At 36.8% G+C, this 16,309-nt stretch overlaps 1 protein-coding gene across 4 annotated transcripts in view; it reads left to right on the top strand.

Moving 5' to 3' along the window:
* hif1aa (hypoxia inducible factor 1 subunit alpha a) overlaps window positions 1-15,981 on the top strand; it is a 66,445-nt gene extending 50,464 nt beyond the window's left edge. For 3 of the 4 annotated variants that reach the window (XM_078562259.1, XM_078562260.1, XM_078562257.1), the window contains exons 6-15: window positions 560-762; window positions 3,198-3,304; window positions 3,655-3,802; window positions 4,484-4,701; window positions 6,886-7,157; window positions 7,546-7,668; window positions 8,754-9,187; window positions 10,248-10,365; window positions 13,533-13,644; window positions 14,493-15,981. In XM_078562259.1, the coding sequence (XP_078418385.1) occupies window positions 560-762; window positions 3,198-3,304; window positions 3,655-3,802; window positions 4,484-4,701; window positions 6,886-7,157; window positions 7,546-7,668; window positions 8,754-9,187; window positions 10,248-10,365; window positions 13,533-13,644; window positions 14,493-14,650 (1,893 nt within the window). In that variant the 3' untranslated portion in view covers window positions 14,651-15,981. Of the gene's footprint in view, window positions 1-559; window positions 763-3,197; window positions 3,305-3,654; window positions 3,803-4,483; window positions 4,702-6,885; window positions 7,158-7,545; window positions 7,669-8,753; window positions 9,188-10,247; window positions 10,366-13,532; window positions 13,651-14,492 lie in introns of all 4 variants that reach the window. The other variant, XM_078562258.1, reaches the window with a different exon arrangement.
* The last annotated feature ends 328 nt before the right edge of the window (window positions 15,982-16,309 follow it).

Raw genomic sequence — 16,309 nt, 5'->3', positions numbered from 1 at the left:
TCAATCAAGATTGCCATTTTTGATTACTATTTAGTGGCTCTTGTTGAAAAGTGCCCAAGTGAGGATAGGATGGGAATTAATCAGCTATTAAAATGTAAAATCCAGTTCTTGATTTTTCTGTATAAAATGGGAAAGTGCCAAAAGTATTCTCAAGATTTTCCTTCCCCCTTGAAGCAACAAAAGCAATTAGTTCTTCTTGATGAGCTGGTGGAGGAGATGCCACTGTTCTATGACAGATGTAGGATTAAGTTTGCATTTTGTCGTATTGAAAGAGTTTAGTTGCTGTCTCCCTAAAATGGCCCGGGAATATCGTAAACTGATCCAAACTGTTCTTTGCCAGCAGTGGTATTTAAAGCCAGTATCTTAATAGTACTGTTTCTGTTCCAGCGAATAACTTTTTTAAAAAAAAGTTTTTACTGACGTGCAAAAATTCTGATCAAGACTAAATTAAAATCTGCTTCACGAATCTGCTCTATGAATACTGCTGAATTACTTTAAGTAGATGAGGTGCTTAAAACCCTGGGAACTACCAAATGCTGACTTTCATGGTTTTCTGTAGGTCCTTCATTGCACAGGACACATTCGAGTGTACAAATCCAATAATGAGCAGACCCATTGTGGTTACAAGGAGCCACCCATGACCTGTCTAGTTTTGATCTGTGAACCCATTCCACACCCATCCAACATTGAGGTACCTCTGGATAGCAAGACATTTCTGAGTCGTCATAGCCTGGATATGAAGTTCTCCTATTGTGATGAGAGGTGAGTTACGTAACATCAGAATAAACTCTCTGTTCTACTTTTATTTAGATTTATCATTTCAGTCAGATGAAAAGCTTTTGTTCAGGTTGAATTTATCAAGGCCTTAATGTGTTTGAATAGTTCAAACATGTCTCAAATTCTCTTCAGCTAAAGGATTTATTCTTGTAGATTGAAGTGAAAAAGGAGTAGCAAGAAAAATAATTTCTCAATGAAAATGCTAATTACTTTAGAAGTCTAAAAGAGGAATATCATCAAGCAAAGCAATTTTAATGCTGAGAAATTAAACAGTTTAAATCCCATTTCCCTAAAGACACAAGATTTGTTGCGCTGTTTTATTAAGTCCAGTATTTTGGGCCTGCAAGCAGTTTGCTGTGAACTCTTGGAACATAATCAGCACTATGAAGAAAATGCAAAATCTTATTCATGTTTTAGTATTTTATTTGAGCCTGTAATATAAGATTCCTATCTTAAAAATAATTTGGCAGAACCAGTCAGATGTGTCTATTCCAAAAATAACTGTCCAAATAAATGAAATGTTAATTTCTACTTTTGTCTGTTTTATTGGATATATAGGAGCTATTGGATGGTTCGCTTGTTACTAACATGATGTAATTTGTATTTTAGAGCTCGAGAGTGCATTTAGCTCATCTGTTTAATTATAATTAAAATAGCTGAGGTATGTTAATAACTTGAGTTTATGTAAATATTGAAGACTATAAAATCTACACTTGGTACATAATTTCTCTTGACCATGAATTAGTTATGCATTGGACTAATTAGCTTCATGCATTTTGCACATAGTCATAGAATAAAAGGTCTTTTCATCATAAATTAGCACCTAGTTTGATTTTATTTTTGGCGTGCTATCCGTAAATCTATACATATCCTAAAAGCAAGTATCTAAAGAATGAAAGGTGCTACGTAAATGCAAATCTTTCTTAGCATCAGGATGTCCCAAAATGCTTTACAGACAATTAAATATTTATGAAGTATAGTCACTGTTATAGGAAAAGTGGCAGCCAATTTGCTCACCGCAAGCTCGCACAAACAGCAGAGTGATAATGACCAGATAACCTTTTTTTTTATGATGTTAATTAAGAGATAAACCAGGACTCCAGGGATGACTCCCGGGATAACTCCACAGCCGTTCTTTGAAACTGTGCCATGGGATCTTTTGCCTCCACCTGAGCCCTTTGTTTAACATCACATCTGAAAGATGGCACCTCATGATGCAGAACTGTCTCAGTAATGCACTAGAGTGTCAGCCTAGATTTTTGTTCCAGTCTCTGGAGTGGAACTTGGAACCCACAACCTTCTGACTAAGGCAACAGTGCTGCCAACTAAGCCAGCACTGACACACAAAAAGAACAATGATATTTACTGATGTTTGAACAAAATCAGTTTAAAAAAAAATATGCACACACAAGTTTGTGTTTTGTTATACCAAGCACATGCTACTAAATTTTAAAATCAGTAAATGTGTATATATCACTAGGAATGGTGTTCGATTAAAATCAGTAACATTATATTACTGGACATTTTTTCCTTTATTGAAGTGGGTCATTAGCAAGGCCAGAATATATTATTCATCTCTAGTTGCCCTGAGTAATAGTAGTAAAACCCTTTTGTAAATCTCAGGCAAAGTTGTGCAACATGAAATAAAAACAAAATGCTGGAAATACTCAGCAGGTCAGAGAGCATCTGTGAAGAGAAACAGAGTTAAAGTTTCAGGGTTTCAAGATCTATCTTCAGTTCTGATGAAAAGTCATCTCAATCTGAAATGTTAAATCTGTTTCCCTCCACAGATGCTGCCTGACCTCCTGAGTATTTCCAACATCTTTTTTGTTTTTATTTCAGATTTCTAGCATCTGCAGTATTTTGCTTTTGTGTTGTGCAACATGATTCTGTTAAGCCACCTTTTTACCTAATGCTACTTTCAGCTATACCTTTAAAAAAACATATTTGAAAAAGATAAACCAGCCCTACAGTAAGGTCTTCTCTTGGTAGATGAACAAAATTGGGACAATTTAGAAAAAACTCTGGAAATCCCTCACTGCTCCCCCCCCCCCACACAAAGGCAATCAAGCAAACTGAAGGAGATCATGATAACTCACGAAAATCGCTACTCCTAGCTCCTACAAACCTGCATTTTATAATTTGCAATGTCCTCCTCTCTCTCATTGCTCTTTTTATTTTTGAATGTAAATTCTGAAATTATAAATTTGTGTGCTGACCAAAAATGCATTTATGCTTCCTCAAAAGAATATCTTGAATAAAATCTTACAAATAAAGCTCTGATCAGTATACCTAGTCTAATGCTGGATTGAAAGAGTTGCGGCATTTAATTTTGCCACATGACTGGTTTATAGTGAACCTTTACACAAGTTATTTTTTTCATGTATATGTATATATGTTTCTTTTAATTTCCAATGCAGAATAACTGAGTTAATGGGTTACCAGCCAGAAGAATTGTTGGGCCGCTCTGTCTACGAATTTTATCATGCCTTAGATTCAGACCATCTGACCAAAACCCATCATGACTGTGAGTCACATTTTTTCAGTTAACTTTCTTGTCATTTTTCTCTCCCCTCTTGAATCCTTGTTGGTCTACAGTTTCAAGGATACTAAGCACCTTCCCAATCCCTTGCTCAAATGTCATTGAGCTGTGATTGTGGCAAATTATGCTCATCCCAGCTGGGTATGATGTTGGCCACTTAAACTTCTAATAACATTCAAGTACAGGTCCCCCTCCCCCTCTTTGATAATGAGTATTGCACTTTTAGCCATGATACTTGAGTTCACTTCATATTGACAAATGCTGGTCATAGCTGAAAACACTTCCTGTGCTGCTATATGACAATTAATGGTAGTTTTTTACTTTCCTTCCTTTAGTATTTACTAAAGGCCAAGCCACCACAGGCCAGTACAGGATGTTGGGCAAGGAAGGCGGTTATGTTTGGGTGGAAACTCAGGCCACAGTAATTTACAACAGCAAAAACTCCCAACCCCAGTGCATTGTCTGTGTGAATTATGTTTTGAGGTAAGGATCTGTAAATGGTTATGAAGATTATTATAGAAAGCTCATGATTTAATGTAATGTGCAAAGCAACTTTTAATTTGTAATTTTCATTTTAATTAACCAACTAGACGGGTGAAAGTTAGAATGTGTCCATTACTACGTTAATACAATATATTTCTTTTTGTGGAAACAACAGTAGTAAGCTCTATTATCCAATTGTTCAATATGTAAGTGTAGCACTATAAAACATATTTGGAATAAATTTGACTAACCGCTTTCTTCAAGCATATATTCCCCATTATTTGCCTGTTAATAGCAAAATGGGTAGATGGAAGGAAGAAGACTATTGTGACCCAGAAAGTATACCACCTCTTAGAGAATGAGCAGTGTATTTGGTACCATGAACATGTCTGGCCTAATTATTATTTTCACCCGAAATACATGATGGAATCTTGAAAGCAGTGGGGATTGGGGGAGATGGAGGAATAAGAAGAATTGATTTTAAAAATGCTTTTTTTCTAAATCCTATGACTTGCAGAGTTGCGCAAAGCTTGTGGCTTCAAAAAGTTGATCTGAACAGATGTGCAACTTTTCACATCTGTAGAGGAGTAGATGCTTGAAGTGAATAAGGAGCCATGTAGCTCATTTGTCTATTAAGCTCATGGAGTAACTTTTACTGATTTTGTTTTCCCTTCCCCCTAGTGGTCTAGTTGAGAAAGAAGTGGTTCTTTCACTGGATCAGACTGAGTGTGTACCTGTATCTGTTGAGAAGCCTGAGGAACCTAGTAAGAGCCCTGTTTCATCCAGCAATGAAGAGACCAACAATCTTTTTGACAAACTGAAAGAGGAACCAGAGGCTTTGACTCAGCTTGCACCAGCTGCAGGCGATACAGTTGTTTCACTGGATTTTAGCCCCTCAGGTTGGAAACTGTTGCTGTGCATCATATTAATGTATTTTTTGTGTCTATTATGAATTCTACAGGGGACAGATGGTTTTGAAACAGGCATGCTCTTAGGAACTAGAAACAGTTGAAATTTAAAGAAATTATAATGCCCAGGATCAATGTTTTTTCTCATCTATTTCTGCTGGTCCAAGAAAAGAAAGGGAACAAGCACTTGTTGACAACTGGCACATATATAGCATCTTTGAATATAGCAAACTATCCCAAGAGTACACCAGGAGGATCACCACAAACTGAGCAGTAATGATTAGAGGAATTAGGAAAAATGACTCATAGAAGCTACATGTGTTTAGGAAGAACATTCCAGAATGGTGGAGTGTGATGGCTAATGGTTGTTGCATTGATAGTCCAACAGAAATGGTGTGGTGGTGAAAGAAACTAACTGGCAGATTGAAGTTGAACACTGAAGGGCTGAAACGAATTCCTGAGGCACAGTGGAACAAGACCAGCAAAAGAGAAGTTCAAAGTTGGATGAAGTATGCTGAGAAACAGGAAGGCGTTGGGGATCAGTAAGGACAGTATTAAGGCAAAAGCATATAGGCAGCAATGTTGAGGGTGAGTTGGACTGAGTTTTTATAAGTGGATCTCTAGGTCAGTGATAGAGTTGGAGACATTGAGCATGGAAATGACAACTGAGCAGATGAGAATCTGAGCAGCATTAAGGGTGATGGCAAACAGCAATGCTGCTCACTGTTGAAGTCAGCCTGAATGAGCAGTTGGGAAGAAGATGGAATTTAGCCTTGATATAAAATTTAGTAAAAGCTGTACAGGATTGGCATCATTAAACTGAGCAGTGTTCTGGCTCATTCAGGACTTGATGTCCAACAGGCAGCCTGAAGGCAGTTGTCAAGTTCACTGTGGTGACCAGAAGGGAAATGCTGGGTATCTTTGGCATATGTATGGAACTTGGCCTGTTGCTGATTAGTGATGGAAGGTGGTTAAGGATGAAACATTTTGAGCATGCATCCATTGAGGGATAAACCATAGTGTGAGATATGCTGGCAAATAAATAAAAACGTTCCTGGTGGCAAATAATGACACGAATCCTGGACTACTTTTTCTAAGGTCTAATATCTAGTCTCTACTGCGTTAGCTGACATCACTGAATTCCCATGGTGTGAAGAAGGAAAAATTCAACTTTGCTGATTGCTATTCAATAGGCATTATTAAAAATGCACATTTAGAAATTTCTGACAATAGGATTGGGATTGATTGCGATGGGAAAATATTCTGTTAATAATTGGTGTCCATGCTCCTAATGCAGAGCCCTATGTAGTACTGGGGGGATAGAGGAAAGATTTTAGTCTTTTATTTAGTGCATTTTAATTTTTTTGTTCTTTTGTGTATTCAGTTGTATTTATCTTATCCAGCTTACCCTGCTTTTTTATATTTCACATCCTTCTGTTAATGTGCTTCATTGTCCCTGAATCTCCTCCTATCTTCCGTGAAATTCTTTTATAGGCAGCTAATTGTATGGGCTGCAGAAAATCTCAGATTTCTGTATACATTTGTAATTTATGCGTTGGAGCCATGGGGAAGTTCAAGTGTTCCCAAAGTATTTCTGGATCCCGAATCCCAAGCTAGCAGAACATATCTGCAGGACTAGAACTTGATAAACAATATACTATGCAAAGTGAATGGAAATTGAAGATATTCTTCAAATTGAAAAAATAAATTAGTGCCTTTCAACTATATTTTAAAGATGATATTGAGTGAAAGAGAGAATTTACATTTATGTTGCACCTTTCATAACCCCCAGAGGTGCCAAAACACTTCAGTCAATTGTACTTTTTTCAGTGAAGCCATTGTTGTGAATTAGGTAAATTGGTAGTCAACCAAGTCCCACAGACAGCAGTGTAATAATCACCAAATGATCGGTTTTAGTAATATTGATTATGGGATTAACATTCACCAGGAAATGGTGAAATGGTAATATTCAGACTTGCAGCATTCAACTTGGAGAGCTGAGAGTTCTAAATTGCATTCTCATAGTTGTAAAAGCAATTTGAATTATGCAAATTCACTACACTGCAGTCAGGATTTGGTTTGTTCACATTTGTAAACTTAGTTGAGGGGATGGATAAGTCTTTCCAAACTCAAATGAAGTTGGTAAACCTAACAATTTTTTTGTTTTGAATTCAGAAATGCAGCAATTTAATGAAGTCCCTCTCTACAATGATGTCATGTTGCCCTCCTCCACCAACGAGAAGACTGTAGACATGGCATTGTCACCCCTGCCTCCCTCTGACACAAAAAAGCCACTGTGCAGTAACACAGACCCAGCCTTGAATTTAGAATCCATTATCAAGCTTGAAACGAACCAAGAGTCGCTGGAATTTTCATTTACCATTCCACAAATGAATGAGCAGTCAAGCAGTTCTTCCTGTCCCTGCACCAGTCAGAATTCACCACAAGTAAGTTTCTTACCAAATGTTTGTAAATAAGTCATTAAATATAACTGGTGTACTTATTTACTACTTGATGAGTTGTATATCAGTTGTAAAAGTTTATAGCCTTTAACGTGAGCTGTACCTTCATATGTGCAATAAAACATATGCTCCCCTGTATGAGAACAGAGTGGACTGCATCCTCCTAAGTCTCTACCAGTGCTGCTGTTAACTTGGCCACAATGAAGTGCTTGATGGCAGCATTAGGGAAGCAGCAGAAAGCCCAACAATTTAAATCCCTCCCTGCATCAGATGTCCATACTTAAATTTTAAAGTTAAGGTGCAATATTGCTCTATACTCTTTGTTTCCTGATTTTTTTTTTTCACTAAAATCATTGGCTATTTATTTTCACAGCCAAGCAGCCCTTCAGATTACTGCTTTAACGTGGATACAGACATTTCCAATGAGTTCAAACTGGATATAGTGGAAAAGCTCTTCGCAATTGACCCAGAAGCCAAACACCCATTCTCTGTTCAGGTATGACAAGATGGCTCCACATAAGAGATTTCATGTGTTAAAAATAAAAGGCAATTCTGCTTTCTAGTTTAGCTGTATTATAACTATAGTACTTTTAGTAAAATAAAAACAAACTAAAAAATAAAGACAGTAAAAGAAAGATCCTGCATTTCCACATAGGCCCTGCTACTCATAGGGTGATGCATTTGGGGTTAGTGGGTGGGAGGGGAGATAGGGGTAGGAAACCGTAAGTACATGTTTCCCTAATGCCCTGGAGTTTTAACTGTATGAAGTCTGAATTTTGTTCTCCAGGCTTTGGCACAAGAACCCAATACAAAACAGGCATAGAAAGATTGCAATAGCTGTTTGGTATGGAGGAATGTAATTCGTGTTATGGTAAGGGACCAGCTTTCTCGGTAGCTTGTTGGGCCTGAAGAAAACATTTCTGCTTCTCCCAGCCCACAAGCATGCTGTAAAGGCATTTTACTTTATGAATCCAGTCCTTTGTCTCCTTTTTATCTGTTACGAAACCAAGCCAGCATGGAATAAAAGTAGAAACAAACATTGTTAAAATGAAGACATTCAGCCTTTATAAAAAGGTTTGAGTGGCCATCCTGCCTTGGAGCCGATTGGTTGCCCACTGTTCCTCCCATCTTCAAGGTGGTTTGGGTTCCTATTTCAGCTTTTTAACTTGAACCTGACCTTTTTTATTGCGGGTTAAAATTACCCCTATCCCCACCTGTCAGTATGTTACAAGGTACTTTTGTTTAAATGAATCCTTCAACGATACTACAGTTATGATAGAATATCCTTGTTGCATGCACTTAAATCTTTCACTAAATGTTGACATGAATTCTATTTTATAGAAATAATTAAGCCAGAGATCTGGTGTTACATAAGCCTCTAATGTAAATGTAGAGCCACTGATGTGAAAATAATTAAACTTGGTTTGCAAGTGTTGTTCATTTGATTAAATCATTTAAAATCTACTTGTCTATAATATTTTACATCTAAAATTGAAACTAGTACTAATTTTAGTTGAGGAAATTCCATGCAAAGCTTAATTATGTTCTGACTACTTGATAATGTAATGATTCATTCACTAGGACATTGATAACTTGGATTTGGAGATGTTAGCTCCTTACATCCCGATGGATGATGACTTTCAGCTTCGTTCACTGGACCAACTTTCACCACTCGCTGATTCTCAAACCACCTCTGCTAATACACCAAGTCTGAACACCATGGTTGACGTCTTCTCAGAGGCTGGAACATCTGTTAACAACACTTCAGACAAATATGTGCAAGCATTAAAAAAAACAGTGGAAAATACAGAGCCTCCAGCTGCAACAAAATCATCATCTTCCCTGCACATAAATCAAATAGATAGTACTCCAGGCTCACCGCAAAATGAGAAAAGCAGCAGAACAGCTTCACCTGTCCGAACCAGAGGAAAAAGAGTGGTGACACAGCAGACTGAAATTTCACGTCCACAAAGTCCCGTGTCTCCAGCGAAGGCATTGCTTGCTTACAGTAAAAGGTAATGTTACTACAAGTTTTAGGACTGCCTTTAAATATTGTCATGGTTACAGTGGTGCTGGTCACTCAAGCAGTCCAGCATCTACCATTTATGAATGTGCCCGCGCCACCCAATAGGTAATTATGCAGTAGTGTAAATGTGGGTTATTGTAATAATAGGATCCTGCTATGATCGTTAATATTTCTACTATCTCTCCGAAGCTAGACTGGGAAATATTAAGTGAGATGAGGGCATATATGAATTGCATAGCCTATCTTGTAGATAGCAACTAAATATTAGAATAAGAGTTTGAGTAAATTGCACTTCACTGAATCCCACATCTTTCTTCAAAAATGCTGGGCGCAGTGCAATTAATAAACTGCAGCCCGTTCCTTTTTGTGTTTTGACTTCTTTAGACATCTAACTATAAATGCTTATCCTCCTGTGTTTTGGTTTAGGCTCTGGAACAAGGACTCTCTATCATAGTTCTTTGTTTAAAATTTGACTGCCTCCAACCTAGATTTTTGTTCCTCTCCTGTTCATATTAAGTTCAATTTTATATACATTACTTGGATTTTTCTCTTTCCCCTATCTTTTTATTAACTTTACATATTTTTACTTCTAACATGCCCTATTCTATACATTATTTTAAACTTTAAAAGAAAAAACATTTAGTCTCCCACTCTCCTCCACCTTAATTCATTTTGAGCCTTTTGTTGCACAGAGGATCAGTCACCCTGGTGCTCTGCAGCATTTTCACCACCTGGCGCTGGCTTCAGCCCAGATTTAATGGGCGCTGCATATTTTCTGTGAGGGTGTTGAGTAAAGTTGGGCAATCCCAATTCAGTTTTCAGTGGGATTGGGCTTAAATAGAACTACTAAATGGCGAACAGGAAAGATGGCTGATTTGGTAATAAGACTAGGAGTTTGCACTGCTTTGCATTACCTGACTGTAGTAGATGCTAGCACTGTAGTCAAAGAAAATTTAGCATTCTCCAGTGCATAATTTTTTTTAAAAATGGATGTTGGAGAGGTTTGTATTAATACAATTGCACTATAATTGTGTTTTGATTGCTTGAAGATCTGCAATAGGAGGAGCTTCAAATGAAGAGCTGAGCCCTAAGTTGCTGGTCTTGCACAACACACCGAGGAAGCGCAAACTGGAAAATGCAGCCTCCCTGTTTCAAGCGGTTGGAATTGTAGGTGTTAGTTTTATGTATTGCCTCGTAATATTTTACCTCAAGTTTGATATTTGTCTCAGCACAGTATGTTTAGCAAGTAGCTGTTGGGATATAATAAACAGTACCAATTGAGGAAATTAAGTATGATTCCATAATCACACTTTTGAATGCGGGCAGGAGAGTGGTTTTGAATTGATGCCACCAGGAGTGTAGAAAAGTTTGCTATGGAATGGAGAGTACAGTTGAGTAATTCCTCACTTAACATTGTAGCTGTATTCCTGATAAGTGCAACTTTAAATGAAACAACATTAAGCAATTCAGATTTTCCCATTACAACCATTACAAAAGCTTTAGTTAAGTTCTGTAGGACATTTTCTGTCAGAAATAAATCTTAAAACATTATACCCTGTAAGTTGAAATACTATGTATTGCTAAATTACTATATTTTTAACCAAAATAAATTTTAAAGAAATATGCTAACTCCTTTTATTTGGCCCCAGTTTGCCATCTGTTACTTTCCGCCTCTCCCACTCCCTGACCCACACTTTCTGCCGATCATGTTCACTAGTGCTCTCGCTTGCACTTCCCTCTCCCAAACCCTCGTTGTCAGCAAGGACTCAGGAGATCGGTGGCAGGAGGGAAACTGGAATGAGAGAGCTCCGAGTTGTGCAGGGTTGGGGAGGTAAGCCGCAAGCTGAAGAGGCGGTGATCAGGGAAGTCGGGGAGCGGCCACTCCAAAATGGCACTGATTGGGTCATGTGCCCCTGCGTGACACCTGGCGTGCAGCAACATTGCAGCACTGAACACTAATCTCAGCCCCATCAAAAACACAACATTAAATCAAAATAACTTGAAATGGGGCAATTTAAAGCAAGGACTCAATCCTTCAGATTTTTAGAGTATACAGTATGTATTTTTAATATACTTAGGAACGTTGGAACTCAGTTATGCATGTTGAACTACTGAAAGAAATATGGTGACTGGAGAAATTAGAATTCCTACAGATTTCTTCTTTGTATCCTGCAACAGATGTTCATTTAAAAAATCCAACATTTAATGCCCCCTTTTTGCTGTACAATATTGCAGATTGTTGTAGTACAAACTTCCTAAACTGTATGACATTATTTTTAACAATAAACGTAAAATTAACATTTCTGTAAAGGAAGTTGTAAAGAACTTTTTGTATGGTGAAGCCCACTTAGAATCACTGACCAAAAGGCATTCATGTACAAAACTATGTTTGAATTACTGCAGATGGGGTCTTCAGAAATCCAAATGGAAGTTGCATCACTTCCATTCTGTTTAAGATTGACATAAACCTGAGCAATAAAAGTATCTTTTAAGCAGCTACAAAGCTTCAGCAATTTACTTACTTTGAAGAGCTGTGGCGCACTGGACAACTTCTAAACTGAAACAGAAGTGACCACATGAATACATTGTAATTTAATGTTTCACAAACTATATTTTTAAAAGTGCATGACAGCAATTACAGTACAGTAACAAGAAAAAATATTTTGCTTGTATGTGATGTGAAATCAATTATATGATTTCAGCAAACTGACCAAAAATATTTGCTGGGATTAGCAAGACAATTAGACTTAGTCTAATAAGTGGGTGACAGGCGTATTAAGAATAGAAACTAGGAACCTTGTGCAGTATTTTATAAGTGACTGATTAGGATTGTAAGTGTTTTTTCTTTTCCCCTTGTTACCAACAAAACTGCTCTTTAACCAGCTATCTTCCACAGACTGTCATCCATTTCCCCCCTTCAAACAACCCATCTCGGTGAATTTTCACTATTGGGAATTTAATGGTAATGGGAAACATAAAATTGAACTCTGTTTCTAGCACTGCTAAGTGTTTGGCAGGGTGTGAAATATGATTAAACACCAAATTCTCCTGTTGGATTTTTATTGATCCTGAGTGAGATCAGAATCAGACTTGTTTAACCATCAGAGTATCATAAACATTTCCTGTACAGGTTTGTGCATTAAATAGTTCCATCTGAACCGTCTGAATAATTATTTTAATTCCAGCATTTTGCAATGTTAAAGAACTGCTAATCAGCTATAAGATGCAGCTGCTCAAGGCTTGCTGCATTGGTGCAGTTTCTTATGAGCTAAAAGTTTACAATAAGTCATTGGCATGAATTTTCATGTATTAAGAATGTGGATTTGCAATAATTTGTATTCAGAAAGATTAGATACAAGGTATTTGCATTTCAAAAAACTGCAATATCTACTTCAAATTGACTTGATATCTATGCTTATTGTCTCACTGAAAAACATTATGCTTCCATGAAAGTCAGTTTTTTGAGATTATTCAAACAATTAGAAGTTAGGTAAACTGAATTTATATCTGCATGACCACACAGCTGCAATTAATTCTAAGCTTTTCTGAAAGAGCCCGAACTTGGTGGGGCGGGGAGGGTGGAATAACCAATTCAATTTTTAATACTTGCTGCAAGTTGAGGAGTCAGACTACCATTTGGATAAGAACGAAGTTACATTGTATTTTTACACGTGGTTAGGGGTGTGCATCAATATACAAGTGACAGGAATTACTAAACAAACAGAAGTCCTGTGGGGTTAAATCCTCCAGAGTGCATTGTACCACCACCTGAACATGTGATTGGTTGCCAAAATTTGATGCAACTCATTAACATTTATAATTCACTAATCCTGTAAGCAGAGCCACTGACTTGGAATGAATGGGCCCATCTCAGTTTTCGTTACATTTAATTCTGGAACTTTTACCAGTGTTTTTGAGATCATTTTCCAAGATTTTGTCCATTTCTCTTTTTAAAAAAATCGCTAATTTTTCCTTGACCACATTTCTGCTCATAGAAAATTGTAATTAGTTAATGCACAAACACAAACTGGGTAATAACCACTGCAAATGCAACAAACATTACTGTAGTATTTACATAAAATACAATTCAAGATCATTTTCTTGCAATAATTTTGTTTTAAACTTCAGTGAAGAATTGAAGATCTTTGCCTTTATGTTCAAATAAAATGCCAAATTAATACAATCAAGTGCTTTACTAAATATTTTAGTAAAGGGTTTTAGCCATCTGAAAGGATGCACACGTTTAAGCTTTCACTGTCAGAAATTTGCGTTTTGCTGATTACCAGATTCCAGTGGAAATGCAGTATACATTTGATATCCTTTCTTTTGAACAGGGATTATTGTTCCAAAGTGACACTGACCCTCCAGTGAGTACGTCACAAGCTTGGAAACGTGCAAAAGGGTTTGATGCCAACAGCGGTGAACAGAAGACACTCGTGCTGTTACCTACAGGCAAGTTTGTGATTTTTATTGTTTTAAATACCTTGTCTTCCCATTTTTTTTATCTCTATCCTGCCCCACCTTTGCTGAATAAGACTCCAAGGGTTGCCAACTGTCCGACTGATACCTTTCTAAACCTTATTTGTGATAAGTCGGGTTTCTAATAGCTGTGTGCCTTTGCTCATGATTGTGTCAACAGTTTGATGTTGACCACCTTCGAAACTCGCATTACTTAAGTTTAAAATTATGACTCGTGACTCTTCTTCTCTCTCCCAAGTCTAATGTAAAATTTGATCTAATATGATGCCAGCTCTATGCTCAAGAACTGTATCTCTTTTCCAATGATTTTAGTTCTAAAGATTGGTTGGGCATGTTGCGGTGATCATCAATAGATGATTAGATAAACCAATTTCTAATCCATTTAAAAACAAAACTCTGTACCCACCTTCCTTTAATGTGGAAACTGACCTACAAATAACACTGGGAAATTACCTAAAAACCGTGACGAAAATAAGCTCTTAAATGCAGCATGGCCAAGTCTTTTGTAGGTTGAATCAAGAGATCTTGTATAAGACAACAAAATTAAATTGATGATTAAATTGATTCAATCATCTGCATTCTGTTTGGGCAGTGTGATTCCTTTTCAACATTTAAAAAGGACTTTTAAATGTTGGGATCATTTACAAAATTGTATTTTTTAAAAAAAATTTATTTAAAAAGGCTTTAAAAACTCAATGATATGGTACTGTTAAGCTGAATAGAGCATTTGTGTTCTGAAAAATTGTGTAAAAAGCTTTTTAAAATATTTTGATTCAATATATCTGGTTCTTACATTTGTCTGATTTTTTTCAAACTTTCAGATATAGTGACAAGGCTTCTCACTCACTCAGCAGAGGGCAGTAGCTTGCCAACACTCACCAATTATGACTGTGAAGTGAATGCACCTATCCAAGACAACAGAACCTTGCTTCAGGGTGAAGAAGTTCTCAGAGCATTGGATCAAGTCAACTAAGTTCACAGTGCTGAACAAAATAACGGACAATGGTGAAGCCCCATCACCCAAAGCAGTCTATTTATATTTTCTAAATCTGATTATTATAGAAGCCTGGCTACAGGACTGCAGTTTTTCTGTTAGCAGTGCTCCTCCACTGACCCCATCCATGACCTGCTCTTTATTTGCAGTGTTGGTCTAGGTCTGTAACCCACAATTTAAAATATCTTATTGATACTTGATGCTTTTAGGCACATGGACAAGCCTAGGGTGGTATTTGGAGGATCAATTGTATGACAGTGACACACCGTATATGTAAATGAGTTTTAGTGGTCTATTTTAAAGAGCATTGATAACATTTTACATAAGTGTCTAATTCTTGAATTTATAATGGTTTTCAATCTAAGATGTTGAGCAAATCTTAATAAAGGGAATACAGCACCTTTTCTAGTTAGTCAGGCTGTGACCATTCTTTAACTAGATGGGCAAGATTGTCTATGATGTCTATACGATTCACTTATTTCAGGATTCTTGCCTGACGAGCATTGTTGCTTTGCCAGCTGTTAATTGTAGCCACAATTGCACAAAATATATTTTCTTAAGAAGTACCAGCAGTCCTTTATGCAATATGTTTTGCAGTTATAAATCTAGTTTTTAAGAGGATAAAAGCTACAACTGATTTTTTTAGTTATTTAGTAAAAATCATGTTAAGCATGGAATGCATACACAAATAATCACTTTAATTTCTGTCTTTTAAATCTAGAACAGCTTGTGTTGGTCAGCTATGAGGAACTGACTTCCTCTCATGTAGCTGATTGTTGGAAACAGTGAATGTTGGCAGCTTGAATATGGACAATATCTTTATTGTGCAGTTTAACATTTTATTGATAATTAGTCACTTGTTTGCCAGCGCAGGTAAATCCTACTGTAGTTGTGCAAGTTCATACTATAATATCATAGCAATACTTTAAGTCTAAAGGTTGCTGCTTATTCTGCATTGTGTAGGTAGTAATATCCGGTGTAAATGTAACTGAAACAGCATTGTATTAGAAAAGTTCCTAGTTTGTTTGGTTACCCAGTCTCTGTCTTGAAACTGAAGCCCTTCGTCACTTCTAAATCCCAATTAAGATATCAAGTAGATATGTTATTTTTCTTTCCTGTTCTCCCCCACTTACTATTCCCAGCCCCAAACCAATTCTTGAATGAAGCAGTCTAATGGTCTCTCACTTTTTAAAATTTTATTTGCTCGTGCAATTGTACCGTATGCTCAGTCATCTTTTACTGTTTTGTGATTGGATCTAACACTAACTGTATTGTTTTATTACATCAATAAACATTATATGTGGACCAGGCTCACCCATTAGATTGTCATCTTTATTCATTTTATTTCAACATTGTATGGCTTGTTTAAAATTTCCTTTGAAGATGAATTCTGTGGAGAAATCATCCTAGATACAGAATTTCTTATTTAAGCTGGTAAATATAGATGTTCAAAAGACAGGTGTCAGTTAACTGTACTGTCATTTCTTGCATTGTATTCAAGATTTTAAGCTCCCCAAATGCTTACTGACCATACAGTTACACAACCCATTATTTTCTTTGGAGAGAGATTCATTACCAGACCAGCTGAGTATTTCCAGCATTTTGTTTTTCTTTCAGATTTTCAGCATCTGCAGTCTT

This window comes from Cetorhinus maximus, chromosome 18, assembly GCF_964194155.1.
Source record: "Cetorhinus maximus chromosome 18, sCetMax3.hap1.1, whole genome shotgun sequence".
NCBI lineage: Eukaryota > Metazoa > Chordata > Chondrichthyes > Lamniformes > Cetorhinidae > Cetorhinus > Cetorhinus maximus.
Note: the sequence above shows the minus strand (reverse complement) of the source record. Positions and strands in the feature narration are given on the sequence as shown.